We start from the raw sequence: 13,154 nt of genomic DNA, 5'->3' as shown, positions 1-13,154 counted from the left end.
TCCTCACACTTATGTTTATGTGTCAGATTACGCTAGCTGATCTGTAGTTCGTTTAATTATATAGATTAAAATTCTTATTTAGGAATGATTAAGGAGAAAAATTTATTTTTCCAAGTACGTTTAATAATAATATTTTTGATGCGTGTTTTATTTTCGTTATAACAATATTATTAAAAAACACACGTCGCAGAAAGCACGTAACTGTATCATTATGCAATGGAAAACCCATCCTATCAATAAAGTTCATTTTATAAATAATAAGTTTTAAACGATATATATTCAAAATTAAATATTGATTTTTACATGTAAATTACAAAAAATAAGTAGAATAATAAAATATCAGTCTATATATAAATGCCAGAAATAATTAAACTTTGTAATCAATAATTCAATCTCTTAATAAAATTTTTTTCATTTAACTCTAATCTGGCGCTCAAAACACATAATCTTTATTTAGTTTGAAAATTCATTTTATTCAAGTATGCAAAGGTAAGTGTTCTGAAAAATGTTTGTATTTAGTGATAATTAGAGAAATGAACCAGGCACTACACATTAAGAGTGGATGAGGGATTGGTGGAAAATGGCGACAATTTTATCCACAATAATTTATAAAGAGTAGAATTGTAGAATTAAAATTGCATTACATCATGGCGGTAGGCTGACAATTCGATACGTGTTCATCTAGCTGACATATTTTAATATTTTTAGGCTACTGATCCTTTAACTTTGATATTTGTTTTTTAATTTAGCTAACTATAATGGACATTTTATCTAAAATACGTTAAATCTTCGTGTGCTTTAGGTGAAACTGTCGGCTATCGTATCGGAGATAAGGTTTGGCAGCGCCTGAGTGTTTGCAACTGTCGTGCAGCAGTCAGTTGTTCAGAGCGAATGAATACACTGTTTGGGAAACAAAGATGAAAATATCCTAGCAATCGAGTTGTTTAGCTTTCCCGGCAACATTTGGTGATGCAATTTGTTATGATACCTTATTTAAAGAATTTTTTAAAACTGCTTAATTTTAAGGGTATGGACGAATTTTATGAGAAATTGTAAATGTTAATAACGAGTAACAATCGTAATTAATTTCGACCGTACTGGAGATAGAGGGGGGTCGTGTAAATTTTACTGATTAAAGGTTAACGGGGTGAGGAGATTACTTTTGTCCTTTTGACCTTTAATCACTAAAATTTAATAGTATAAATCCTCTGTATAAATCAGCTTACCGTTCTGGGGACTCGGGATCGCATCTGGATGGGCAAAAAATCTCCAGGAATTTTTCAGGAGTGATACATCCGGATATGTTGGGTCTTAGCTCTCATCACCCGACCGCCCAATTGTGGGCCTGGCCAAACTTATAACGGGGGCTTCCTGAAAGTGCTCAGAGGGCAGAAAGAGTTAAAAAACACACACAAACTAACATTCAATGGTACAGAAAAACCTCCGATTTTTTTAATGTCCCGACGTTTCAAGGTGTCCTAAGCCCAAAAATGTAAAAAATCTTGGGGATCATTTTTCGACCGATTGTCATACTTTTCCTCTGTTATATATAACAGCTGGCAAAATAATAATGGTCCTTCTAGTGCTCACAGACCAGAAAAAGTAAAAAGCAAAAAAGTCAGTAATTAAAAATATTTTTGTATATAATTAACAGAAAATTGTTAACAATTAGTATTTGTATTGGAAACATTTTACGATTAAATAAATGCATTATTTTCGTTTTTAATGGAAAATTATCATAAGCCTTGTATTATTTTTCTATTTCATTATATTTTATGTTTAACTTTTTACGTTACAATAAATTATAAATAGCCTGAGTGCAGAACTGAATAATCAATAATATTTTAAAAAATTCTTTGATGAATAAAAAGAAAATTCTAACTGAATAAAAGATGGAAAGCTAGCCAAGTGTTCAATGAAAGTCACTTCATTGTGCTAGTATACTATAAAAATATTCTTTTTCAACGTGATTGTTTGTTCTGTATATAATTGTTGAAAAGTTTTCACATGTAAAATCCTTTCGGGTTTTTTTCTGCCTTGTGGACACTTAAAGGGTCTCTTTTAGCAAACCCATTTTCGGTTCGGCCAGGCCCACAATTAGGCGGATTGGTTGTGAGGGTTAAGGGCTGACGTATACGGTAAGACCAGGCTCGAAAAATTCCCAGGAATTTTTCGAGCAGTCCAGATTCGATTCTGGGTACCCCAGAGCGGCACCCTTGACCATTTGGCCATCCGACCATCTTCCTACTCTAGTTAAATTACTCAATCTGTGAGGAAAACGATCTTGTCTACTCTCTTTGAAGCTTAATAACTTTCGTGCCTTTTGTTGAAAATTTCTGAAATTTTTTATGAAGGATTTTGTGTTAAAAAATTTATATAAAATTTTGATGGTTTAACGTCGAGGGTGGAAAGATGGAGAATTAATGTGTCATATTTCCAGTACGATCAGAGGTAATGAGAATTTTATTCTTTCTCGGCTTTTACATTTTTTCGTTATAAAATTCATCTTTACCCTTAAAATTAGACTCTTTCAGAGTAGAGATAATAACCGTTCATTGAACAAAAAGTAGAGATTAGCTAGCGAGTCCATTTTTTTCTTTTCCTTCAATGCATTCGAAATTATTTAAAGTTAACTTCGAAATTAAAATTTTATTATGCATATTCTAACTCTGGATGCTACACAGCTTCTTTTCTTCTCATCTGTCCTGCATAATATAACACACGTGTTGTTCTTTATTATTGTTTAATATAATGTTTTTCATTATTTCGATATTATCAAACCCTTTCATTAATTATTCATTTTCATACACTCTCAATAATTGTTTTCTTGTTTTTTTACAGAATTTAAATGAACATCAGATTTTATTGATAAAAATGAGGAATATGTTGAAGAACGCAACTCTTCGTGTTTTTGTCCATATGGTAAATATACAGTACAAGTTTATTTTACTTATGTCATTCATACAGGTAAATTTTTAAACAATGGCTTCAGACGGACAGAAAAAAGACTGGAAATTATTTGGAGGAGAACTAAAAATTGCACACATCATATAAGTTGACAAAGAAACTTAATTTATTAGTTTTAAAACTGTAGAATTTTTTTATAATTATCAAAAGTCTTTCTCTAACGTGCAGAGAACTCTTAAAAACATATGTAGATTGACTTTTTTACTCTGGGCAACAATCAAGACAAATGTATTTTTATCTCAAGGTTGAAGGTATTAACATGGCGTGGCAGTAATTTTCGTGTTATTTCATTATTTCCGCCAAATATAATAGTTTCCTATGACTTTTTAATTAGTTTTTCTTTTTTTCTTTTTCAACAAACTTCGCAAATATACACAGATAATTCATGCACTATTTTTTAACTCTTTTTGCCCTGTAGGCACTAAGAGGACCTCTCTTAGGTCCTCGGCCAAGACTACAATGGGCGGCCGGGTGGTGAGGAAAATAATGGGTGCACCGTGCGGCAGCCTAAAACTTCAAACACTCAGTATTTCTTGCTAGGTGTACATTTCGAAAACAAAAAAATGTTTCAGATAAAATTTTGCTTATTTTTTTCGAATGAATCTGCAATAAAAAGTTGGAGTTTTCATTGATGAAACTGACGTTATTCTCCATTTTCACCGACTCAGCCAAAATCTATATAATGAAACCGATAGCCGCATCTTGCGGCTTCTTGGTTTTATTCGTAAACGATAACGTGACACATGAACAATCTATGAGGTCTTTTATGAAAATTTTGCCCCTACTTAGGTGTTAGTAACACGAAGAAAATCAGGAAAACTCCACTCGGCTAGCCCGTTGGTGTGTGCATACCCACGACTAACTACCAATAATTTGTGGTTTTACCCACTCTGCTACTGGTCGACCTGCAGCTTGTAGCCCCTTAGAAATCTAATATTTTTGGTTTAATCGTTTTTTGTAGAAAGCGTATTTTATAGTTATTCTGCTGAATCAATTAAAATGATCTACCCTAATATTGATTATATATTGACAATGCAGCTTCTTATTTTATACTTTCTTCTCGATATCTAAAAATAAATTATTAGATTTATTAATGAATTATTATTAAAATGAATTTATTATTATATTTTTATTAGATTTTCTGTATCAAGCTGCATAACTTTCGGTATTTTAAACTTGATAAATGTAAACAAAACGAATCAGAAAAATATATTGTACTAAATTTTGTTAAGCGGACGTTTCTGTATTTCTAACGTTATTTCACAACACTTGTTTTTCCTGTATTTCTTCAAAACCAGTAATAGTCTAATCGATTAAGAAAAATTAAAGAAATCACAGTACAAAGTAATCGATAGGTTGAGCAATAATGACCGCTCTGGGGATCCCGATCAAATACGAACGATCGATAAACTCCACCAATTTCTCTGAGGTTGTCCATTCGGATACAGGACTCCCTGGCCCGAATCCATAATGAACTTGTTCAGAAAAAGCCTCTACAACCCAACGAAAAAATTTCTTCTTAATATATAATGGTGCAGATATAACGCCAGTTATTGCTATAAATTAAAACCAAGCTTAAAACTGTAAAAAGTAAAAATATTCTTTTGATTTTTACCCCTTTTACAGTTTTTTTAAAAATGCAAACATCAAACTTTGTATAAGTTTTAGTATTGAATTTTGAAATTTTAAATTAAAATATTTGAAATTTTACGGGATTACCTTGATGAAATAAGGCAACACGACACTTTAGTGATCTGCCAAAGAGAAGAGTGCTTCCCATAATGCCTTTCTATAAAGAACGTTGCCCATATTTAGATATCAGACACGAGAAAATAAGAAGACTAAATGTGGCAAACGCACGACCAACTATCATTGTTCATTTATTTTATCAATTTATAGAAGCAATGATAGAAAAACTCCGTATAAAACTTTTCGGATAAGAAAACAAAAATATATATATATATTTACCGTTATGTAGTTCACAGTTTATAATAATAAGCTTATAACCGTAAAATTTTAGATTAAATGCCATAATGTCATTCAGAATAATTAACACAGAGTGTATCTTTATTATATTATTTAAAAGTTACAAATATAATTATAAAAACATTACTTATAACTTGATGTTATTGAAATTTACACTTCACTTGTAATTTAATTAATGTATTTATTAAAATTAGGTTCCAGCAACATTCACGTATTCAGAAACGACTCGACAGGTAATAAATTCAGGATTTATGTCAAGACTCTTTATTCAAATTCAAGAATATCTCGGATTCAGGTAAAACTGTTCTATTTAAAAAAATAGTTATATACATCAATTATGAATTAATTTCAATTAATCATTAGAAATTTTCTCTAATTGTAATTTATTTCTACATTTGAATTTAGTTATGAATTAAATACATCTCCAAAAGCTGAAAGAAACAACCTGCTGAAAAATAATGTATGTGGCTGCATTAAAATCTATTTCCTTGACGTAAAAAGAACATTTATATTAATTACGATTATTTTTTATTATTAAGACTGTGGACATTGCACTGCCTGTTTCACAGAGTTTTGAAAGACTTCAATATATGGATTTTTCGCAATGTTACGTTATCGATAGAGTTCTCTTTTTTGTTAAAAAACCGTCACAATTATCGAAAATTACAGCGATAGTTCATCCATTTTTTCTTCAAGTAATTTACATGTTCATTATTATCTTTATTCATAATTAAGCATCTAATTACTCATTAATACATATAATAATAAAGTAGTATAGTTTAAGAATTGCATTTTTGGGTTAACTTAAAACAACATATGGGCGATCGTCTAAGCCTCTAAAGGGTTGCCTCCCAAGACAAATTTCTATGGAAAAGTACTTCGTTAGTTGATGATAGACGAGTTGAAACCTCGAAAAACTCCACGGAGTCAACCCGTTAGTAAGGGCCGAATTCGTGATCAACTATTATGTTTAATGGTTTTATCCAGTAGGTCACTAGGGTGCTAATACAGTTGAAGAAAAAATATAAAATGCAATAATGAATAAACAGAATTTAAAACAATATAAATTAGAGTAATTTTAGGAATTTTAACATCAGTAGGAATAAAGTTATCTAAGCTTATGAGTCTCTATAGAATAAAATAAGTCTAAAGTTAGGCTGCGACTATGCAGCAACGAGAAAGCCAATTTGCCTCGTGTCAGCATAAAGGGCCTCTAATGACTAAACGCCGGACTATATAATAGTAATTACATATACCTAATGCTAATTCGTAATTTTTACAGTTTTCGATGTTTCAGTGTCCCCTCAGTAAAGTCAGTGTCGCTTTAGGAGTACAAGGAAAATAATTAATAATGGCAGATGTATATCAATACTATTAGAATATTCGGATTCTGCGTTAAGGTCTTTGACGACGTCACGGCACTCAATGTTTAGATTTAAACTAAAATACTTTTTTTAATTCATTTATTTGTGTCCTTCCTCCAACGCTTTTCCTTAAAAAAATATTTATTACATGAAATTGTACAGTACAGTGCTGTATATTGATCAAAGATCTAATGATTGACAACCACCCGAACTAAAACTTAGAAAAATGGGCTGTCTTAAGGTACTCAAGTCAAAAAAAGGTTGGAAACCGCTGCTTTAGATAAATAACAAATGTTCTGTTCATTGACAAGTCCTACTGCAGTTTACAGAATGAATGTAATAGGATTAGAATTTGAAGAAAGCGAGGAATGCGATGCGTGCAGATAAACATGATGAAAAAAAGACAAATTTGCAGATGATGATATCATAATCTGGCTATGCTAATGGCCGCATCAAAGTCCACGATTTATCAAGAAGTGCTTTGCATATGCAATTTTTTTAAATCCATAAGAGAATTTTTCGAGGTGCGACGGATAAAGTTTTTATTTTCATGAAAGATAATGATCATGCAGATAGAACTGCAATTATCACTGACTTTCTTGACAGTAAAGATATTGGAATAGCCAGAAAAATTTCCTATCTAATTTTCATAGAATATGTGTGCGTGCTTCAGGAAGACAAATTGTATCCCATCAGCATTCACAAAGAACACTCTAGGAACCTCAATATATTCTTGATGTAGAACATATTGAACTTCCTTGAACTTTGTTGCCGTCAGAATTAATCGATAATGTTTTAATTAACATGAGTATTCAAGGTGCAGTATTTGCTCATGCAGCAGGCCAGCATACTCCATATTGCTTTCTGTGGAAATAAGATTCCTCGTACTTCTTCGCAGTTTATGGCTTTACATAACTTTTTTTTAAAAATTGCGTTTTAATTGTTTTGTTGCATAAATAATAAAATATTCGATTTGTATGTTAGTTTTAAACTTTTCTAAGTAGTTTTTTATAATATATGATAAATTATTAGTTATGTCTATTCTTTACACATAAGGTTATTATTTTTGTATTCGACTTCAATCATTTCGACTTACAACGAATGTCCTAAAATGAAATTCACTTGCGACTGGAGTACTGCCAGTAAAACCAAACTTACATAACGGCTTTTCGCTATATTTGTTTTAATATAATCAATATCTGCTTTTAGTTTATTAAGTCTATATTTGAACTCAATTCTAAATTTAAATTTCCAATAGAACATATACCGTGTTCGAAACATAACATTAGACTTTTTTCCATTGCAGGTTTGGATAGCAATTTTCATGACATTCATAATTTGCTTAATTACATTTGTCATACTATTCCGGCTGGATTCTAAATTACATAGAACAAAGAATTTAACAATCTATAATGTGGCTTGGGCGCTCTTTGGATCGTTTACACAAAAAGGTAATCAAATATTTATGTTCACTTAACGTACAGTCGAGTCCGCATAAGTCGTCATAGGTATAACTCGACACCGTCGGTTAAGTAGTCAATTTTCTCTGGTCTCGGCCGACTTAATTAAGCATTAATGTTAAAAAAAACTCTGGTTTACTCGACACCGTTTAACTCGTCACCTCGGAATAAATCGACATACTTTTCTGTCCCACACTCCTTTAGACGTCTGGTAAGTCGACTCCCCTCCTGAAAAAAATGAGTTTACACCACACAGCCTACAGTGTCGAGTAAACTCTTTTTTTCAGGAGGGAGTCGTCTTACTTATTGATATATTATATTAATAAAAATACCTTTACATTTTATGTATTTTTATATATAGAATAATGACAGATAGACAGAAAGAAAATATACAATCTATATAAACGTCACAGCAAAATCCGATCTTGCATTTTCTCACTTTTCATTCATGCGATATTTGTAGGAGGTGTTTCACATTTCTGTTAGAAATAAGTATCCGAAAGCTAATAACGCTTACGCTGAAGGAAAAATACACACTTATGTCTGAATTTGAATGTAATAAAACTTTGCAAGCCGAATTTGCAAAACAAGAAAACCTTCCAAGAAACAACGTTGGTAAGAATTCTGAAGAAAAAAATAGAAATTTAGAAACTTTATCTTGGGTCTTCTTGGCGGCTGTATCGAAAACGCCAGAAAAAGTCCGTACAAAGATGTCAAAGATGCTCTGATACGTTGGCGAAAGCAAATTCGTTCATCGAATCATCCTGTTTCAGGACCGATACTGAAAGAAAAAGCGATGGAGATCGCGGAGATACTTGGAGTAGAAATCAAACTTTAGTGCCAGTGATGAATGGTCAGAGAGATTACACGTAACGTGTAAAGCACTACTGTATTTTCCTAATTGTAGTTTTTTTCTACTTCGTTTTAGTCGTCATATTGCAATACGTTTGTTTGCTTAGTTATGGTAACGCAAAACTAGGGCGATCTGTCTGAGGGAGCATTCACTTTTAAGAAAAATTGTCCCCAATTTAGGAAGAAAACCCGGAAAATCTCCACATGGTCAGCCATTCTGAGCGAGCGCGAATCCAGGACCGAACTCCCAGTGTTCAGAGTATGAAGTCTGTTTGGCCGATGGTGGGCGTCCACACATTTGCACTTCTTGGGGCGTTGACTTATGCAAACTCGACTTTATTAGAACTGGGAAAAACTGGAAATTCTCATAATCGGTTACAGTTTCAGTAAAACAGATTTCAGTACAAATCGGTAATCTATTTTCAAAGCGATTAAAAAGCCGCTACGAATTCAATAGAATTAATGTTTAATCACTTATTTTAGTGTTATAAATAAAGTATTTCAGTAACGTATGTCTTAATCACGGTTTATTTCCTCCAAAAATATATAAATGTTTGTAGATGCTGAAGAGCATAAATAGCAGTTAAAAACCATCATTTTAAACTTAATTTTCACTAGATTTTACGTTAATTATATTTTGTTAATTTAAACACGAATGATTCCTGATGTTATTTTAAAATTTCATGGATGCCAAATTGATGTAGAGCACAAATTAAAATTTTACGCTGAACTTTTCTAATGTTATGTACGCATATGTTAAATCCAAGCATATTTTACTGCAACAAAAATTGGTAAAAAGCAACGAAACAAAAGAATATGACAATGATAATGACACTTTCGTTGATTATTCAAAACCCGTTTTGAAAACGATTTTCGGTTTTTGTTGAAACTTCAGTTTTACTGGCAAACTGGTTAATTGATTTTACTGACTACCGGATGTTTTGGCGGCATTAGTTTATATCTTAGATAAAATTGAAATACTTTAATATAATATTTGAAATGTTGTAGGAAGTGACGTATTTGTACCTTCCGGTCAGAGTTGCAGAATTCTTGTCACTGGATGGGTTCTAGCATTATATGTCATTACTGCGAGTTATGCCGGTGCATTGATGTCTTTCATCACGTATCCTGGTTTTGAAGCTGTTCCCCGAACTTATTCTGAATTACTAAAGATGGCTGATAAGGGTGACTATGCTGTAGGATTAAAACACAGTGGTGTAATTTTTAAGTTTATTCAAGTAAGCATATATTCATTTCTTTATTTAAATTTTGACTGTTATGTGAAACTTTATTAATGTACATAATGCAAACTGATTAATTAGAGACGAAGACAATAGTACATATTTCATAATTACACTTTAATATACTTAATAATTATTACACTATTTATTACATTTAATTGAAAAATTGTTTATTTTTACCGAAATATTAATACAGAAATTATAGAAATAAAATATTCTGTACTATTATCAAAACTATTTTTTTTTCTCAACGAATGTAGTATACAATTAAACAGTGGTTTTTTTTATTTGAAAAACTATAGATTCAATAATAACGATAAATTTTAATTTAATATACAAAATTTCCAAAATGAATTCCATAATTATAAATTACTGTAATTATGTTAATTATTATCTAAGAATATGCGATGTTCACTAATCAAGGGAGTGTTTTGAATTTCATTCCAATTTGCATTTAAATGCCTTGTTGGATGCTGCTTCTAGGAAGTGTCGGAAACGAAAATGGAAACTTCACAAGAGTCGGCGTATTGTGTTCTGAAATTTACAAAGTCAGAACCACTTATCATTCTGCAACATGGAAAATCTTCAGGAACTGTAGAATTGTGGCTGCTTTTTGGGGATTGACAACAGATATGAAGGAGCGAGGATTTAGTATAGTATTGAAGAATGCTGTATGACACAAAGTACACAAATTGAAAAATTGTAACGAATACATACAAATTTTAGACTGTTTTCCAATACTGTAGTGTATATTACAACATTCTCAGATAATATTTAACATAATCAAATTTAAAACGATAAAATTATTTTTGAAAGATTCAACAATAGATTAAACTTTAATACAAGATATGGGTACATAAATGTATGTTTTTTGTTTTTCCAGGGAGCCACAGACGGTGATGCTATAAATTTAAAGCGATTGCTTGACTCAAACAAAATTGAAAATGTTTTGCTTAATAAAAATTTAATAACTCGAGTACTGAACGAGAAATTTGCATATGTATACTACGAAGCGCCTATTGAAATGTTCCTCAGCTGTTACGGTTCAGACAACTTTCTAATTTCTAGAGATGAATTATTTACTATCAACGTGGGATTTGGTGTGTCGAAAAGTTTTCCTTACAAGAGAGAATTAAATGAAGCGTAAGTTGCTTTTAAAATATTAATGCAGACATAGGTATAATATTCAATGTGGTTAATGTCAATTTTATAATATGAAATAATAAATTTCAGAATATTTCGTTTCGTTGAAGGAGGATTTTTAAAGAAATTTATTAAAGATGACGACAGAGAAAAAGAGAAAACAGTACTTCATCCAGAGGATAATTCAGAAGATACACATGCCTTGAGTATTACTGATTTGGCTGGATCTTTCATTCTTCTTATCATAGGTTATATTGTTGCTACTCTTACTTTTTTCGTTGAACTTATAATAAAAGCGTGCAGGTGTGGAAACGAAAAATTATTTTGTGAAAAATATTAGAGTAATTCCCATTTCTGATAAGCTAGATAAATTCCTATGCACGATTTCTCAAAGGCTTGAACATTCCAATATATGTTGACGTTTTGTCGTATTAAATATTTCATATTTTAATAATGTATAGTTAATATAGCATTATATGTTTAGTGTTTTCATGTGATATTTCCATATCTTAATATCGATAACATTAATAAATGCAGTCTTGAGAAGTATAAAATTTCTTTCCTTTATAATAAATTATGAACTTGAAATAAAAGAATGTTAATATCTCTGACCCTTCTCTGGCCAGTGTTTGAAACAAATATTAACCATGGTTTGGATGTTATTTTATATGCATTTTCGCTTATAAAAAACGCTATTGACAAAAGTGTTTTTATTTAGAGATGGCCACTATTGGAGATTAGACTATTAAATATCGATAAATGAAAACTGGACTTTATATAAAGTTAATTTTCTTTAAATGTAAATTATCTTAGAATAGTATGTATTTATGAGTTGAATTTTCATAACAATCAGTTTCCATGTTAATGAAGTAATTATCTGAATGGGCAATATTATCAGTTAATTATAAGCAAAGTTTTTTTAATATTCCACAGTTATAATACTATAACTTGTATGACTATTCTATAAAAGCACAAACTTTGAAGTATATACATTCTTTGCACTTATAATATATAAGAATCACTTAAAACAATGTAAATATAAATATAAACTAATTGGAAGACGTTCGCGTATCATGGAATAGCATTGCTGTTTGGTATCATATTGCTAATACTTGTTTAATCAAACTAAAATAAAAACAAGTACCTACCTTAATTTGTTGGCATTATTTATCCATAACTTTAATTATAAACATAATCATATTTTATAACATAATTATTCAAGTATTGAAAAGTTTCAGAATGGAGAGTAATATGAAATGCAGTCAGCGTCAGTGTCGTTTAACATCATGTTAGATAAGAAGTGAAGTTCTGATAATTGTTCTGAATGAAAAGACTCATTCTCACTGCGTGACTCTTCTTGGAACAATTGTTTAGGATATTTGGCAGCATTTTTTACCATCTACATTTTCTTTACGCTTAATATGTATTATATACCTAGACAATAAATTATTTTAAAGTTTCAAAACACCTATCATTAGTTGAGCTTTTTAAGGTGGGAAAATCATTTTCGGCTAATAGGAAATACCTTGATTTCTTGGCTTCACGAAATACTGCTATTCCATATTGCCCGATATGCTATCTTGGAAAAAAAGCATAGCAACTTTACTTTAAGGGTCACAAAATCAAAACAACTATCAAAAGTATGGCTATAACTACTAAATTTTGTATTAATGAACGAACCAGTATTTATTTATCTCTATAAGTTATACATATTTTAAAACTGCAAAGGTTTTGACGACTGCGAATTCGGTTTTTGATTTGTATCAACTTGTACCTTAATCCTAGACTAAATTCAGAACATTATAAGAAGCGTGAAGACATAGTTTTATGGTCCTTCGCTAAGCAACAGTTCTATGCAAACGAGATAAACAAGTATTTCGTTAAACCAACTATTCCATTACACCCGAAGTTCCTCTTTATATATGTAGGTCTATTCATTAATGATTACCAATAAATAGAAATGCATTCCTCGTAGCTGTTATATCTCTATTAATATAATATAAAATTCTATTATTAAAATCTTAGTGAAAATTTTAAATATTTAACTATAATATAACCTTCGAATAGCAGACATCTTCAGGACCGAGACGTTTGTCCGCTATTTAATTGAGATTATTAAGAAACTTATTACACGTTTAAAA

The 13,154-nt window shown here is 30.8% G+C and overlaps 1 protein-coding gene across 1 annotated transcript; it reads left to right on the top strand.

The window, feature by feature from the left end:
* Positions 1-2,841: 2,841 nt before the first annotated feature.
* On the top strand, positions 2,842-11,353 carry LOC136982460 (glutamate [NMDA] receptor subunit 1-like; the record flags this gene model as incomplete). Its single annotated transcript, XM_067278942.1, has 8 exons — positions 2,842-2,922; positions 5,148-5,248; positions 5,359-5,413; positions 5,493-5,648; positions 8,810-8,888; positions 9,638-9,867; positions 10,754-11,013; positions 11,104-11,353. Coding segments are annotated over 8 exons (1,212 nt in total), but the record flags the coding sequence as incomplete, so codon positions are not given.
* Between the last annotated feature and the right edge of the window lie 1,801 nt (positions 11,354-13,154).

This window comes from Centruroides vittatus, unplaced genomic scaffold, assembly GCF_030686945.1.
Source record: "Centruroides vittatus isolate TY-2023 unplaced genomic scaffold, ASM3068694v2 contig_841, whole genome shotgun sequence".
NCBI lineage: Eukaryota > Metazoa > Arthropoda > Arachnida > Scorpiones > Buthidae > Centruroides > Centruroides vittatus.
This window is presented reverse-complemented; position numbering and strand designations above follow the sequence as displayed.